The sequence below is a fragment of the Quercus robur genome, chromosome 1 (genome assembly GCF_932294415.1).
Source record: "Quercus robur chromosome 1, dhQueRobu3.1, whole genome shotgun sequence".
Lineage (NCBI taxonomy): Eukaryota > Viridiplantae > Streptophyta > Magnoliopsida > Fagales > Fagaceae > Quercus > Quercus robur.
The window spans coordinates 4,954,401-4,972,633 of record NC_065534.1 but is presented as its reverse complement, the minus strand read 5'-3'; the positions used below and the strand labels follow the sequence as shown (position 1 = coordinate 4,972,633).

Genomic DNA, 18,233 nt, shown 5'->3' with positions numbered 1-18,233 from the left:
GCTTGAGCTAACATGCAAGCCTTCCCACAGACGGCGCCAATTGTAAGCACAAGATTTGCGTGGAACCGCAGTTGGATTGGGCTCGCACGTAAATAGGCCCGTACAATATCATTTGTAGAGAATGGGATCGAAAGGCTAAGTCATGTTTACCCAGCTGTAGATTTCTTAAGATATTTACGCATGATTTCAGTATACTTGCCTCTGAAACCCTTCCTCCTTTCTTCTGGGACTGGCCGACCCCTCACTTTAGGTTGCAAGTTTTCCTTTTATATTAGCATGCATTCAATTTCCTTCGTCCACGTGTAGGGTCGAACTTTCCTTGCCTGACACTTGTCCCATCAGTTTAAGACCTTAGCTGTTTAGGAGTGGTTGAGTAGGCTAAAGAGACACAACTCTGTGAGAGACAAAGCTCCGTTTAGGGCAGGTAGTTTGGGCAGCCTGTTCTAGATATTTTACCTTTCTTACAAGATTATCCCTATGCCGCTTTTGCCCCTTTCCTTAGTGTAGCTCTGGGCTAGCCGAGGGCTGTACATTCCTCGGCGGTTTCTATGGCCCATTGGGGCTTTGTGTTGATTGGGCTGGGACTACTATCCTCCTCGGCCTGGGCCTTAAGTATTCCTGTGAATGGGTGGATCTGGCCCATCTGTTGTCGGGCCCCACATATATTATATTAATTCAATAATATTCCAATAAAAAGTAATTATATCAAATTTTCCCGATGCGGGTCTGCGACTAGTATATACTTAGAACCAAAAAAAAAATCAAATTGACTTCAATTTCTCTAAGAATTAAATAAGTCATTTAATTCATATTTAAATATAAACAGTCTCACTAAAATTTATCCTCTTAGCCTCTAACTATATCGAGTTAGCCCTGTGTGCAATTCTCCTTGTAAACTCATGGTTTTCAAAACTAGACCGCTCAATGAACCGTTAAAAATATGTTGTAATTTAAAACACAATTTCAAATAACACATATTGACTTTCTAAAAATATACATTCTATATTATATTAATTCAATAATATTCCAATAAAAAGTAATTATATCAAATTTTCCCGCGCATTATGCGGGTCTGCGACTAGTATATACTTAGAACCAAAAAAAAAAATCAAATTGACTTCAATTTCTCTAAGTATTAAATAAGTCATTTAATTCATATTTAAATATAAACAGTCTTACTAAAATTTATCCTCTTAGCCTCTAACTATATCGAGTTAGCCCTGTGTGCAATTCTCCTTGTAAACTCATGGTTTTCAAAACTGAACCGTTCAATGAACCATTAAAAGGAGAGGTTCAAGGTTTTGAAGGTTGAATCGTGATCGAACTGTGTAACGTCATAATTAATTTAATAATTATTTAAAATATAAATAAATATATTAAATTAATACAAATAGAAAAATAAAATAAAATAATTAAATAAAATATATTTTTCATAAAAATTCCATAATTTATTTAACATGCCATTTTATTAACAAAAACAAAACAATAGATGGAGTTATGCACTTAGATATTTTGAACAAAAATTGAAGTATAATAATAATAATAATAACAATATAAAAAGCTCTTTGTTCCATTCCACGTTGACAAGTCTGGGTTGTAGTACAAAATTTTGAATTAAAGTAGCATTGTCCAATCAAAGCATGTGGGTGGCTGAGTGGCTCTACAACATCAGAGTATTGAAATGATATTTCTACAATATTTTTAACAATACTTTCACAACAAAATTTATGTGAAAAATTGTTACTAATTCTAATTTGAACTCACTATTGAAATTATTTTTTTACTCACCAATATTAACCAATAACAATCAATTACTTAAAATTTATTGTGAAAATATTGTGGTAACATTTGATTGTAATTTTTTATTCTTTTTCCTTTCTTTCCATGCATCCATACGGGCCATACGTTTTGTTTTCTTTTTTTCTTTTATTTTTTCTCCTCCACACACGTATTCCCATCCCCATCCCCACTCCCCTCAGCTAGTTTTTATTTTTCTAAAACTCTTCCTCCACACAACGTGTCCTTTGACTCCTCTCTGCTTTTATTTTTCTTCTTCATCTCTAGCTCTCTCTTTCTCACTCTTTCTCTCATACTCTCACCTTGTCACACACACATTACCGACAAAGAACAAAGCCAGAATTTAAAGCTATGATGTTGGAGATGACAATAGTAGAATTTAAAGTTTGCTTCGCCCAAGAGAAGAGTTTCTGAAGAGAGGGAGCTGCGTGATGTACTTTGAAGGGAGCAGAATTTAAAGCTTGTTTTTCTGTGTTTTTTTTTTTTAGGTTTAAATTCAAAGGGAAGTAGGGAACTGTGAGAAGTGGTCTGATCACGGTCTGGGTTCGCACAAGTTCTTGCTTTTTTCCCATAGAGCGGTTCTTATGGCTAAAAGAACGGCAAAAATGAGCGGTTCGAGGTTTTCTCGGGTTTCAAAACCATGCACCCACAAACCACCATTCCCATTTCTAGGATTAAACACAAGAGATAAGCAAAAGAACTTCTATACATAAAAGACTACAATGTATAAGCTACACCTCACTAGTTCCAGTGAAGAAATTTATCATACAATGTATCTCAAGCAAACTCAAACGCACCCAATATCATAATAATTCTAACAATATTAGCCTATATTGCAAACTTCCTAGCTATCTTCAGCCATGTCTTTTTGATAGCAATAGCAATAATCTAAAATAGTATAGTATTAAACACTGTAATATTACATTAAACATAATCACAAGGTTATACTTATGTTAATTGGTAACCATTAAAACAGTATAGTATCATGCTAAACATTCAAAAGCCAAAAAGTTTCAAGTAATCTAAAGGAAAAAAAAAAAAGTTGCTAGTAATCATTCACAAGGATGTATGGTCATCTGAAAGCTTCTGGTGCTTATTTGGGATAGTATCATCTGTTTGCAACAATGGAGCAGGATGATTGTTGTAGAAATCCAATTGCAATTCAGGATTTGAAGTGTTGTTGTTTTGGTATCCACTCAGTTCAGCTGGAGAAAATGGTGAATTCATCCAATGAGGAGTTCCATTATTGTCAACCAATTCACATGTCTCAGGTGGACTAAAGTAAATTGGTTGGTCAATCTTCTGAGGAAGACTTTCATGATTGCCAACCATTGCACTTTCAAAAAAGGATGTCTCTCTAGGATAAGAAGACTGGAAGTACATTGGTTGTCCAACAAACTGAGGAGAAGTTCCATAATTGCCAACCATTGCTTGAAACTGATTAAGGATACTGGTAACATTATAAGCTCCATAGTTGCCATCCATTGCTTGAAACTGATTAGGGAAGCTGACCATATTATTTGCAAGAGATGGTAAATTATTGCTGGACAAATCTTTATAATCTTGGCCATATATTCTTGAATCAAACAATACACCATTATTTGCAAGAGGAGCTACATTATTGTTGGACAAATCTTCATAATCCTGGCCAGCACCATTAAAATTCTCCATCAGCTCTCTTCTATCATCTTCAAGTAAAGAAATGGAACTAGCATCCTTTGAATGATCCTTATCTTCATTACGAATTCTATCTTTCTTACTGTAATTCCTACACAAAACACATCCAACTCGATGACACAAAATTCAACAATAGTGTCATATTACAATAGAATGAATTAATAGATGCCAACAATGATGTTTGAGAAAAAATATGGAAGCTTAAACAAAATTCATATAACAACTTAAGAATATAAAAGCTAAAAGAAAAGGATGACATGAACATACCCTCATATCATTTTCACTCCTTTTAGTTGGAGCAGGAGCATTAATTTTATATTCATGCATAATCCATCCAGTCTTCTCACCCTTTGGGGGCTTTCCTCTCATGAAATTAAGGGTCTTTTTGAATCCAATCATAACCCCCTTCTCTTTTATTTGGACGTCAACTCCATTGGCCTTCCAATATCCCTCACCGGCAACTCAATTTGGTCGGCTTCTATTTTGATACTTTCGATTTCTTGGAGTGAAAAAATACCATACTTTTTCACCATAATCTATGTTTTGTTCTGTCAATCGAAAAACATTACGTTTAAGGTTCAAACTTAAATACAATTCTTTAAGTATTGTATTGACCAATAAATAATAAACAATGTAATATTTTCCAATAGCAATTAAATTCAATGCAATTGTATTTTTGAATATAATTAGAGAACCTAATGTACTTAAGAATTACTCTACCCTCGTATGTATAAATTTCAAGGGAAATGTTAACAAATATCCTAAGGATATTGATTTAAGAACTATTTTTTGAAACATTTTATGGGAAAACTATAAAGTAATTAAATTTTTTGTTAGCTTTTTATATTTCCTATAAAAATGATGTTAAAATTTTCCTAATACAGTTTATTAATATCTTTCAACTCTCTATAATTTTAATTGTTAGTAGACAAATTCTACAAAATTTTGGTTGATGAGCTTGTAGTATTGACTTTTGGTGCTCAATAAATTTAAATAAATACCATTATTAGCAAAGCATCAATTCCGCCAATATTTTAACATCGTGCAAAATATTAACATCATGCAAAATATTTCAACATATTTAACATCATGCAAAATATTAAATATTTTAGAGAGTAAAACACACATGAGTAAACCCTACATTAAAAGCAACTTTTAACATATTTAAAAGTCATGCAATATACCCTATCAAACTGATGCATAAATACTAAAGAAAAAAAAAACATATATGTGTTTCAAGAACAAGAACCTGCAAGAAACTCAGGACTGTGGTTGTATAGTTCGACTTATGTGATCCGATTCCACCATGGCACATGATTATCTCTGATCTTAAAGAACAAGTAAAACTGGATCAGTTCTAGGTCAGTGGGACGGAACCTGATCCCTAGTAGGAATTTCCTATTTGCATCCCGCTTCGCTTGAAGCTGAACCAAATTGTTTATGGCATGTTCCCTCATTTGCGAACAAAATAATGATGATATATTTATGTAGCGTTCTCTCATTCGCAAACAAAATAATATGATGAATTTGTGTTGTTGGTTGGTAATGAACTTGTGTTAATTGAACTTGATAAACAATTTGTGTTGTTGGTTGGTAATGAATTTGTGTTGATTGAACTCGATAAACTTGTATCGTAGGTTGGTGTATTCAGAATTGTATTGTAAGTCGGTGTGTTTAGGGCTTGTGCGATTGTGTAGTTGTAGAAAAACCATCGTAGAACCCAATTCGCGGGTTTTTTTTTTTTTTTTTTTTTTTTTTTTTTTTTTCTTTCTGAACGTTGTAGGTTGGTTTGTTTTGTTGATTATCAGACTCCATACTATTCCATCGCCTTTTTTTTTCTAGAAGATAGATATATCATCACCTGCTCGATCTCTTTCATTTTATATATATCACGTAAAAGTGTTTTAGTTGGATTAAAAGAACGTACACTACTTCTAATAGAACTTTAATAAAACCCTATCCTATCATCGTATTATTATCCTATCCTATATGGAATATTGGGACTACGTACATACAATTTTGTTTCCCACACTATATTTTTATTTTTTTGAATTTGCTATTCTATCAATTATTTATTCTAATCTAATGAGATTAGGATTAGGAATAAAATTAAGAAAAAATATATTAAAACTAATTTAGTAATTTCAGTTCAATTTTTTATTTTAAAATATTTTTTTATATTAAAGTAAAAAAAGTTAAATTAGTAGTGATGAGGCTTATCACATAATAAGATACCTCAATTAATCGACTATAATGAAGCTGAACCAAATTGTTTATGGCATGTTCTCTCCTTTGTGAACAAAATAATGATGATATATTTGTGTAGCGTTCTCTTCTTCGCGAATAAAATAATGATGATGAATTTGTATTGTTGGTTGGTAATGAACTTGTGTTGATTGAACTTGATAAACAATTTGTGTTGTTGGTTGGTGATGAATTTGTGTTGATTGAACTTGATAAACTTGTATCATAGGTTGGTGTATTCAGGATTGTATTGTAGGTTGGTGTCTTCAAGGCTTGTGGCAATTGTGTAGTTGTAGAAAGACCATCGTACAACCCAATTCTCGGCTTTTTTTTTTTTTTTTTTTTTCTGAACGTTGTAGGTTGGTTTGTTTTGCTGATTATCAAACTCCATACTATTCGATCATCTAGTTTTTCTAAAGATAGATATATCATCACCAGCTTGATCTCTCTCATTTTATATGTATCACGTAAAAGTATTTTAGTTGGATTAAAAGAACGTGCACTACTTCTAATAGAACTTTAATAAAACCTTATCCCATCATCGTATTATTATCCTATCCTATATGGAATATTAGGACTATGTACATACAATTTTGTTTCCCGCACTACATTTTTATTTTTGTTAATTTTCTATTCTATCAATTATTTATTCTAACCTAATGAGATTAGGATTAGGAATAAAATTAAGAAAAAATATATTAAAACTAATTTAGTAATTTATGTTCAATTTTTATTTTAAAATATATTTTTTATATTGAAGTAAAAAAAGTTAAATTAATAGTGATGAGGCTCATCACATAATAAGATACCATAATTAATAGACTGTAATGAAGTTGAACCAAATTGTTTATGGGTTGTTCTCTCCTTTGCGAACAAAATAATGATAATATATTTGTGTAGCATTCTCTCCTTCGTGAACAAAATAATAATGATGAATTGGTGTTGTTGGTTGGTAATGAACTTGTGTTGATTGAACTTGATAAACAATTTATGTTGTTGGTTGGTGATGAATTTGTGTTGATTGAACTTAATAAACTTGTACCGTAGGTTGGTGTATTCAAGATTATATTGTAGGTTGGTGTGTTTAGGGCTTGTAGCGATTGTGTAGTTTTAGAAAGACCATCGTACAACCTAATTCTCGGCTTCTTTTTCTGAACGTTGTAGGTTGGTTTGTTTTCTTGATTATCAAACTCCATACTATTCCATCGCCTTGTTTTTTCTGAAGATAGATATATCATCACCTGCTCGATATCTCTCATTTTATATATATATCACATAAGAGTGTTTTAGTTGGATTAAAAGAATGTACACTACTTCTAATAGAACTTTAATAAAACCTGATCCAATTATCGTATTTTTATTCTATCCTATATGGAATATTGGGATTACATATATACAATTTTGTTTCCTGCACTACATTTTTATTTATTTTTTAATTTGCTATTCTATCAATTATTTATTCTAATCTAATGAGATTAGAATTAGGAATAAAATTAAGAAAAAATATATTAAAATTAATTTAGTAATTTATGTTCAATTTTTTAAAATTTTATTTTTTACATTGAAGTAAAAGAAGTTAAATTAATAGTGATGAGGCTCATCAAATAATAAGATACCTCAATTAATAGACTGTAATAGGCGCTGTAATGTAACAGTTATTCCTATGGTTTAACTATTCTTTAGTTTTGCTATGTTTTTATCATAAAGAGTAGTCATTCCTTATGAATAGCTATTCTTCAAAATGAGGAATAACTATTCTTCTTTAAAATGTCATATTAGCTATTCCTTAGTAAGTGCAATAATTTCAAAACTTAATATATTTCCAAATAAACAAATTTTCCATATACATCTAACAATTATAAAAATAAAAAATCATAAAAAATAACACATATCTCTCTTGAATTTAAAAATAACAATTTTAAAAGAGATATAATTATATGAGTAAGATATTTTCTAAGATAAATATTAAGTTTCATTCTAATGTTATAACTCACAACCAAATTAATGAATATGTTTAGTTATTACATTACAACATATTTTATTTCTAGTAATAAAGATTCCAGTTCCTGTCATAATCCTCATTCAGTGTACCAAACGTACCCTTAATCAAGCTGTTTTTGTGATGAGGCTCATCACATAATAAGATACCTCAATTATGAAATTAGTTAAATTGCCTTAGATGACACTCTTTTAAAGTTTGAAATAGCAACCTAACTATTAAGATAGTTTTGATGATATTTATAAAATATTTTTTAAGATATGATTTTTAATAAATCAATGAGTAAACTACAAGCATATACACACATTAGGTCATTAGGGAGAGGAATCCCTTATCCCAAAACTAGTTAGAGATTTGAAACTCACTATCTCATATATCTCATGATGTTTAGGGGAAAAAAAAAAAATACAATAAACTCCTAACAAAGTACAAGCCAACCTTTTTGGCATTACGAGTTGTCTTTAAAACTAATTTTAATTCAATTATATTTAAAATTTTGTTTTATTATTATTACGGAAAAGTTGTTACTCGTTGTGTGTTATGCACATGACCGCTTTCCATTAGTCATAAATGACAAGAGATGCTCATTTTGATGCGAATTGGAGAATGATTATGTAGCACTTTTATGTTTAGTTTTTAGAAAGACTACATACTACTTAATAATGATTATTGATTAGTTGATGGTAATTATTCTCCTTGTCAATGTTGTCTTTGGCATTATTATGATTGTGAATTAATGCCTCAACTTTCGTTCAAGACATTGTCAACCTTTCTTTTTCATGGTTTAAATTAAATAATTATAATTTTCTTGGTACATATTATATCATATCATTTGAAATTTAAACAATATTATACTTTGGACATAGTTTGGTCTGAAAAATAAAATTTTAAATGTAAAATAGACTTTTCCTTTACAGTAGAGCGGAAAGAATCTTGTTACCAATGTTTCTTCTTAATTTATCATTCTCTTGCTATTGTTCCATCAATATCGATTCCCTAGTAATTAGTTCTATCATTGACAGCCATTGCCATAATTTTTTACCACCATAATCTTTTACATAATATGAGCTATGCTTTTGGGATAGTAAACTAATATTTCTTCTCTCTCTCTCCCCCCCCCCCTCTCCCTCTCTCTCTCTCTCTCTCTCTCTCTCTCTCTCTCTCTCTCTCTCTCTCTCTGTTGTGAGGACTCTTTCATTTTACCCAACTCATTTTTATCATATCCACAACCTTTTAGGATCCAACTCTAGCTTCTTCTTCTTCTTATTATTGTTATATTTTTATATTTTATATATATAATTTTTATTTTGAAAATTTAATTTATAAGTGAATAAATCATTTTGAAAATTAATAGGAGAGTAGTCCTATTTTTTAGGCAATGTTTTAGTGGGAGTTAGAGTTACATTTTTACCGGATTGTCCTCTAATTTTGTCTCTACTTAAACATAAGGGTGTAAGGACATTTTTGAACTAAAAAAATGAGGAATCCAAACAGAGGAAACCCCTTAAATAATAGTATAGATAATAGATGTTCTAATAATATAAAACTATCTTCTTCGTCACATTTTCTACAAAGGCACCTCATTATTTAAGAACCAAATTCAACCAACCAAAAATTGAACCAAGTTCCATTTTTTAAATTTCATTGATCAAATCCGAACTGTTTTATTTGCGGGACCAAAATCAAATCTATATCAAATTCCAGCGACCGAAAGTGTAAGTTGCCCTTTACTTACAATTCAATCTTCAAATGAATTTTAAACTGAATTATAAAGTTTAACGTGTCTAGCTAATTTCTAATAAGTTTAACCATTCCAGTGGAAATGAAACTAACTGTCAATTAAAAGGCTGTCCCGGCTGATGCCATTTTTGTATGCGAAGTACAAGTGTGTGTGTGTGTGTCTCTCTCTCTCTCTCTCTCTCTATATATATATATATATATATACACACACACTGTCGCAATATCAAATGACATGACAGTTCTATGTACCCAAAAAATTTATAATTATTTAATTTAATTTGAACCTTGAATACATCTATTTCAAATAGAAATTAAGGTTGGCAATATCTTGAATGAAAGTTGAGGCCCTAATTCACAATCATAATAATGCCAGTGGCAACATTGACAAGGAGATTAACTACCATCATGGCATCAGCGATCATTATTAAGTAGTACATAGTCTTTCTCATAATCATTCTCCAATTCACATCAAAATGAGCATCACACAGCTCTTATAATTTCGAAAGTGGTAAATACTTAATCTAAACAGAAAAGAAATGCATAGCATTTCGTTTTATTGGATAGGAAAAAGTCTGGGACTGAAGTTACTAACCGACATAGTGCATACATAGATATATAGAGAAATACACCATCAAGCTGAAGACTCCTAAAACCAAAACACCAACCAAAAAATGGTCGTAGGCAACACGCCTCACCATTGTTTATTACTTGGCAGGAACTTCAGGGTGCTACCAATACTTAAAAACTGACAAACTTCTTTTCCTTCAAGCTTTCAACAGTTTCCTTGAGGCTCACCTCAAAAGGAATGTATTCAATACCCAAGCTTCTTGTCCTTTCTTTGGAAACCTGATATGTTGGCGCAAATGGCTTATCATCTGCACACCTGTTAAAAGTTATTTGGAAAAGGAAAAAGAAAATGTTAATGTTTATGTAGATAAACGACTGCAAATAATAAACAACAAACTATAAAGAGCCGAATAGTTGGAATTTGGAAACAAGCCCAATTTTTGGTTTTATGAGTTATCTTCAAAGAGTTTGAATTCATGAAACCTATTGTCCAAATGCATACTAAAACTTGGTTAGTATTAAAATGCATGTTTGGTTGGGTAAAGGAAGGGACTAAGATGGGTCTTTAGATAAATTCTCATCATTTTTGGTCAGATGGAAAGTAGTTTCACTGGACAATTACTTTGTGAAATGTCATATAGTTTTTATCCCCATCTAGTGCAGTCTTCAATTAGTAATTTCAAACAAATCGAATTCTCTCTCTCTATTTCTTTTATACTTACCTGGAGCAGGATATACTAGTGACTTTTGATTGTAAGGCTCCTATATATTTAGTACTGGTATATTTATGAATTCCTGAAACCTATTGTCCAAATGCATACTAAAACTTGGCTAGTATTAAAATACACCAACAATCTTCTTATATATCCTGCTCCATCCTGCAACGCCTTACCCCTCTTTGTTTTACTATCAAATATGATTGTGTTCTTACTTTTGCAGTTGACAGAGTGAATGTAGAATGCAGATTGAGAATGTTCAAATAACAGAATAACTTATAAAAAGTCAAACAAGTAACAATGTTAAATTAATCAAATCTTGAGATGGGATGATATAATTAGGGTAGGTGATACAGAGTCAGATCATAGGTGCCCCTGTCTCCACCCCTTCCTTTCCTCAAAGTGGGGAAAACAAGCACATTTTTTTTTTAAGAGAGGAGGGAGGGGGGTAGGGAGAATTTTGGTTGGGTCGATGCAGGAGGGAGACTTTTTTTGGCTAGTGGCTACACTGATGAGTGAGAGAGAAGGGGGAGGAGCAGCAATGAGAGTACTAAGAGAGAGAGAAGTGTTTTGGGTATGGTAATAGGATATGTGCGTGCGTGTGTGTATCTGCAGGGTAGATGGGGCAAGGACATTTTGCCATCCCTAGATATAATTTAACATTTTTTTGGTCCAACAAGACAAAAAAAAAAAACACAACTAAGCAATATGTGGAATCACTGAAAGACAATACATAATGAGTAAATGTGTAAAATCATTGAACCACATCATACGAACAGATAAGCGCAGTTGGAGCAATTACTGCTAATGGTGAGTATTACTAAAATATTATATCATGGCAATAAAGGGAAATAAAGACTTACTTCTCTGGAAGTTGCAAAGAGGGATAAAGTTTACGTAAAACCCTCACAACTTCAGAATGGTGTATAACTGTCTCAACCAAACAATATCTTCCACTAGCTGTAGGAATTTCATATGCTTGAATATGTGCATTGGCAACATCTTTGACATTAACCCATCCAAATGATACATTGGGAAATGTCTGAGCTCCTGCATCAAATAAAGAAATCTTTTTCTGATGAATAATAAAGTTTTATTAGGGGGAAGAAACAAGAAAAAAAAAGGAGCTTCTCAATACACTAGGTGTCCTAGGTGTGTACTAAGATAGCAACAACATAAGGAAAATGAATAATTATCATTGAAATCCAACAAAGTAGAGTAGGAATGGCTTTTGTACAAAAGATGAATGGGACAAAAATGGCTAGCATCAACTGCTTACTTAACATCCTTTTTCAGTGGAAGAGAGATCTGTTCACAATCTTAAATGAGTTATCAAATATTTGGATTAACATTTTAAACCATCTTCCCAAAAAGTTGTTGGTCAAAATACTTATTGAGATAAATCAGAAACCAGGATCAGTACAAAACTTAGAGGGGAAAAAAAAAACGCAATACCATTTATTAAGTTCAAAATCGCAGCAGCACTTGTGTTAAGCGTTGGCTGTAAGAGAGGACCAATCACCATTGCAGGGTTAATTGTAACTATGTCAATACCCTTCTCTTTTGCAAACTTCCAGACATTTTCTTCAGCCAATGTCTTTGAAAGCAGATACCATTGCTGGAAAACCATTCAACAGGATACCCAAAAACATTAATAGCCCTTAGTAGTAGGGTTCCCAGACTTATAAGTTATCATAAATCTCTGATTAAGAGAACAAATTAACCACATGTTTGTTGAGCTAAATCTGCATAACAATGATGGATGCAGGATCACTTAAATTACATGGCGCTGGTCAAAATCACTCAGATGGACGAGGAAATCTTAAGTCTGATATTGCAATAAAACATTGAATGGGCCAAATTACCCAAGTAATTATGTGGGAGCAGGAGCAATAGAGCATATCCTAGGTGTCAGATTAAGTCTAGAGAGTGAGCTCATGCATGTTTTAGAAAAATAAATACTTTCACACCTAATTGCAAAAGAATCTCTATATTATTAATTTTGTAAGCCAGTGTTCCATGTTTTCTTACAACATATTCAAAAAGATCAGCTCTCAAAATAGTGAGGTCATGAACAGAAGCAAGACTCAATATTTATAGATCTATATATAACTTTTAATGTAAAACCATTCGGCTTCAATCATAAAGTATCTCTTAACTCACTAAAAGGCTGTTATATAAATACTCTCTATTCCAAATTTGTTTATCCATTATTCCATTTTGGGATGTCCCAAAACATTTTCCATTTTAAAAAAGCCAATGGACACAATTTAAAAAAAATTCCTAGTTTGACCTTAACTTGAAAACTCAACACCCATTTTAAATTGAATTTTTTTTAGTTTAAAATTTTAAAAAGGAAGCTAATTACTAATTACTTTTTATTTCAAAGAAAATGTCATAAATAATTACCCCTTAAATTTTGGATTTCTTACAGTAGACAAACATTTTGGGACACAGGATTATTGCTTTTGATGCTCCAAACCCTTTTGCAAAAATTGCTACAACCATAAGAAATGGTAGGATTCATGATGGACCGTGGGCTGGAATTATGGTCGCTAATTATACTGACCTCTCCCCATTCAAAATAAAATCCCCCTAACCACAATGGAATACTCCACTCCAACTTTCAAGCACCATATTCCATTTTATGACCATCCAAAAAAAAAAAAAAAAAAAAAAATGCCCCAAACCCCACCCCCCCCTCATTCTTTTCTGTAAAAAAGAAATAACATATGTAAGTCATGTAAAAGAAATGATATGAAGATTAATCTATGGCAAGAACTAATAGCCTGACAAGCTCTCATTACTTTATGGTTCTAACTTAATAGAAGACAAGCTGCCAACTTTATAATATTTTAAGTTTTAAACAGTAGGAACCTTGCTAAAACTAAAAGTTCAAATTATCAGTCTCAATGTTCTCAACAATTATGGATTAGAAATAGTTGCACTCATCAATGTAACATGCACAGTCCCAGAGATGGTGATGCTTACTGGATGCATAAATCATCTCAATTAGTACATAGTTTGTACATAGTACATAAAATAACAAGGCAAATCACCATTGTTTTTAATCTATGAAAATTCCAAAAAAGGAATCTGAAAAGTAGCTCTAGTAACCTAGTCTGCACAGGAATCACTGCAATATTACGGGCCATGATTTATATTTATCACCATCTTTATTTTCAAAAACGCATGAAGAGTAATGCCCCTACATACCTTTGTTTCCTTACACATGTCTGGATCAGAAAACCAAGTCTCATCAACAACTACATCAGGAGTTTTAGCCTTTTTATTGTAATGAACTGCAGCCATAGAGGATGTCACAACTACCCGTTTAACAGATGGAAATTTTGCACACGAATTAAGAACATTAAGTGTTCCCTTCACTGCAGGTTCAAGTAATTCTGCCTGAATGATGAGAGCAAAGTTAAGTCATATTCTTTTTTCTTTTTTGGGGGGAGGGGAGCACCACTAACATTAGCTAAGGCAACAAAATCATATGAACATTCACTGTTCACAAAAAACTTAGAATACTGTTATAATATTTTATTTTATTTTTGATAAGTAATTTAGTATACTGTTATAATATAATATTCAAAGACTAACTAAGATACTATCATCATGTTTTTTAAGTAGGACACCAGCCTACAATTCCAGGCAGTGTTTTGATAGTGCTTATAGGAACAAGAAAACAATATTCAGGTAGCAATAGCAACACAGATAACATTAGTAAAATTAAAAATTGTGAAACAGGCAGTTACAAGCTGTGCTTCACAAGGTTATGACTTTGTCAATTGGAAATTATTGGGATTACTGTTTTGTTTAAAATATTCTGGTCCATTCTGGATAGATATTATATAACAAGCTTCTCTCAATTATAATCTGTGGCCAGGCATCAACACAGATCAGGACTAGAAGGGCTTAAGGCATCAGATTCTTTTCTTTCAAAACCAATCCTATTCTAAAGAATATTGCCTTACAATCTCCAAAGCAATAACCACCATAATTATGGTTTCCAGAGGACCCACATCTATGATTTATCCAAAGAGACTCTTTTGTAATACTATGAATTATGCCTCCACTTCTCAAAAGTTGAGTTTGGGGTAGATTCACACTTCACCAGGTTTTCTAGCAGGTCCTGCCTAAATCACTACTGAGAACATAGTTGGTGGTAAAGATGGAAGAAAATGATAAGTCTAATAAAAAATATTTATAAAATTTATTGTCTTTATGAAGGGGGATACATCACTTTTCAGAAGTGTACTATATATTTTCTACTCACCATCCTTATCCAGGCACCTTTGAAAGTGCACATAGAGGCTCAAGTAAAATATATTACAATTAAAGCTTAGGGGGTACATTACAACCATACCATAGTTATTGGGGGCAAAGTGCAATTAACCCTAACTTTTTTTCATTGGTAAGCCACATAACACCAGGTGGGTTTTGAACCTGTGACCTCACCCTACAGTTGAATTTAAAGAGAAAAAGGCAATAGCTTGCAATTTTAACTTTCAAGTCCACTAAAGTCTGCTTAAGTAATTAACTTGGTTAGTTTAGTGTTTGCAACGGTACAAGAAGCCACACTCAGAAAAAAGAATAGTGCGGTAAATCAACTCTGAGATTCCTATTACGTGCTTCTCATCTCTTGATAAATAGAGAAAAAGACCTATTGTGGAATTTTCTAAAAAGCTTGTTGAATTTTTCAGAAGAAAAGTGTATGGATAAATTCTTTAACCAATTCCATCAATAAACCATAATTTAAACATTTACTATTATTAAGCATTTAAAGAATAGTAAAATGGGATGAACCTCTGGGTCTGTGACATTATGATAGAAGGGAGATGCAGTGTGGAAAACCCCATCACAGCCCTCAACAGCAGAATCAAAAGAACCTTCTTCCAGTAGATTTGCTTTGAATAGGTGAAGTCTCTCCTTGGCCCCATCAAGTACTTGTAAGTGGTTTGTTTTCTTTGGATCATCTGCAGGAGGTAGAAGTGAACTTGATTAGTATATCCATCCGTATCTTAACTATAAAGTTGACCTCCGGAAAAGGGTAACAACATCCATTTAGAGTGCAAAGACAACAAAAGAGCACTACTATACACCGGAGGACATGTTATTCTAAATCCGAAATTATCTGATGATTTGTTCAGAACTTTGGGGATGAAAAATCATATAGGAAAGGACGATGATTCAATTTTAATCATCCCTTCAAGGTCCAAATACAGCTCTGAAGTAATTTGCAGAGAGTGTAATTACTCAGTCACTGTAGTCTTCATCAGATTTATTTGAAATGGTGTTTATTTGATTTGTTTACAAAAACTTTTCCAATCATTTAGATGGACAAATATTCCTCTATATGAGTTTCCATATAATACTTAGTACCTGTTTGGTTCAACTTATTTTTCAACTTTTTGAAATTTGGATGTTTGAAAAAGTTGTCCTAAGAAAAAACTGTAGTTTAAAAAAACTGTACTAGGTAAAGTGCGGTTTGAAACCACATTACCAAACAGGCACTAATTCCAATTTCTTCTCCTCATTTTCTTTATTATATATTACATTGCCAATTTTCAAGATGAGGAAACATACTATATGAAATCGAAATCATGCATGTATAATCAAGTATTAATTAATTCCAGAGTTCTAACCATCCATTTCCACTTCAGACACTGATCAAAATACATATTAACTGAAATGGGCATGTACAATCAACAAATAATCTAATCACTTCAATTTAGAACAATCAACTCCACGAGTTTATGCCCTTTTCAATCCATTAATCTAGTTATTAATATTGAAGTTTCAATCACCTCCCAACACCCCACCCCCAAATTTTTTTTTTTTTTTTTTTAAAACAAAACATCTGAACCCAGTTCCCAAAAACCCTCAATCAGTGTCAAAGAGATCTGATAACAATCAAAGGCTTTATGAAAAAAACGAAAATGTATGATTATTATCCACAAACTGGAACTGGGTATTGTTTGAAATTTTGATCCAAAGCAACAATGTTAATCACAAAGAATCCAAAACCTCACCATTAACCCATACTAACAAACAAAAGAGTCACAAAAAATAAAGAATCAGAACCCATAAAAAACAAAACTATAAAACAAAGATTCCAGTTTTATAAACAATATCCTTGAGCACAACCAGGAACTGGGTATTTCTTATAAACAAGAATCAAATTGGGAAAAAAAAAAATCCAAATCCAAACCCAGTTCCCAAAACCCTCAATCTGTATCTCAAACAGCCCTGATAGCCACCAAAGAGTTTATGAAATACCAAAATATACGATCATAAGACAAAACCTGGAACTGGGTATTGCTTATAAATTTACACCATGCAAGAACGTTAAACACAGAGAATCCAAAACCCCTCACCAACTCCAAAGAATCAGAGCCATAAAAAAACCATAACTTTAAAACAAAGACTCCAATTTTATATTATAAACAAAGAGAGTGAGTGTGACAGGGATAGTGTCAGTGAGAGTGAGAGTACTAACTGGGGTCACGAACAGAGGCCTTGACTGTGTAGCCACGGTTGAGAAGAAGCTTGACAAGCCATGAAGCTATGTAACCAGAGGCACCAGTCACACACACAATCTTCCCAGCTCCACCGCTCATCTTTCTCTTTCTCCTTTCTTTCAGATTTTTCTGCTTATTGCGTTTTGTTTTTGGCTATTAATAAAATTGGCTTCGCGTAAAATATAGGAAAAATATAAGTGTCGCCATCCTCCATTTCCTCTGAACCCTTTTTTTTTTGGTAAATCTATTTCCTCTGAATCGGTCAAGTATAGTAACCCCAAATAATTCTTAGTATCTGGTCCCACATACGTGTCGCGATAAACAACCACAAAGTACAAACAAACTAAAAGAAATATATATATATATATATATATATATATATTTTTACGACAATTTTATTTTATTTTTTATTTTAAGTAGAAGCTGAATTAGTGCTTCACTATTAATATGAGAGAAAAATGTGGAGATGAGAAAAAAAATAGTTTAGTGATGAAAAAATTGTAAGTTTGTAGTAAAAAAAAGCTTTTTTATTTTTTATTTTTTTCAAAAAGAAGAAATTATATTAGTTACTTGACAACTAATGTGAGAGAGAAATGTAGAGGTGGAAGAAAAAAATGTTTATTACAAATGAATTAAGCCGTAAATTGAGGATTCTGAATAGAGAAAACACCTTAAATAGTAGTATAAATTAGACCATTCACATTATTTAATGCAAAAATTCATGTCTATTTTAGCATAAGAATCTATTTTTTCTATTTTATATACTAACTTTTCAAACCGCTTCACATCAAATTATTTATTTTACATTACATTTTATTAAAATATCAATTTTTCTTAATTTTTTTAAAAATTATTTCTCTTCCTTCACACACAACATCTAGCATTCACACTTTTCTTTCATCTTTAAGATACGTAAAACAAGAATAAATAATTAAATACAAATAAATAGTGTTAGTGTAAATTTAT

General features: G+C 32.0%; 1 protein-coding gene across 2 annotated transcripts in view; it reads right to left on the bottom strand.

The window, feature by feature from the left end:
- The window catches only part of LOC126717221 (phenylacetaldehyde reductase-like), a 75,842-nt gene extending 58,355 nt beyond the window's left edge, over window positions 1-17,487 (bottom strand). The window contains exons 1-6 of one of the 2 annotated variants that reach the window (XM_050418698.1): window positions 17,246-17,487; window positions 15,553-15,722; window positions 13,957-14,148; window positions 12,196-12,358; window positions 11,604-11,790; window positions 10,304-10,340 (exon numbers count right to left, since the gene is read on the bottom strand). In XM_050418698.1, coding sequence (XP_050274655.1) covers window positions 10,304-10,340; window positions 11,604-11,790; window positions 12,196-12,358; window positions 13,957-14,148; window positions 15,553-15,722; window positions 17,246-17,366 — 870 coding nt within the window. In that variant the 5' untranslated portion in view covers window positions 17,367-17,487. The remainder of the gene's footprint in view (window positions 1-10,303; window positions 10,341-11,603; window positions 11,791-12,195; window positions 12,359-13,956; window positions 14,149-15,552; window positions 15,723-17,245) is intronic. The other variant, XM_050418689.1, reaches the window with a different exon arrangement.
- Between the last annotated feature and the right edge of the window lie 746 nt (window positions 17,488-18,233).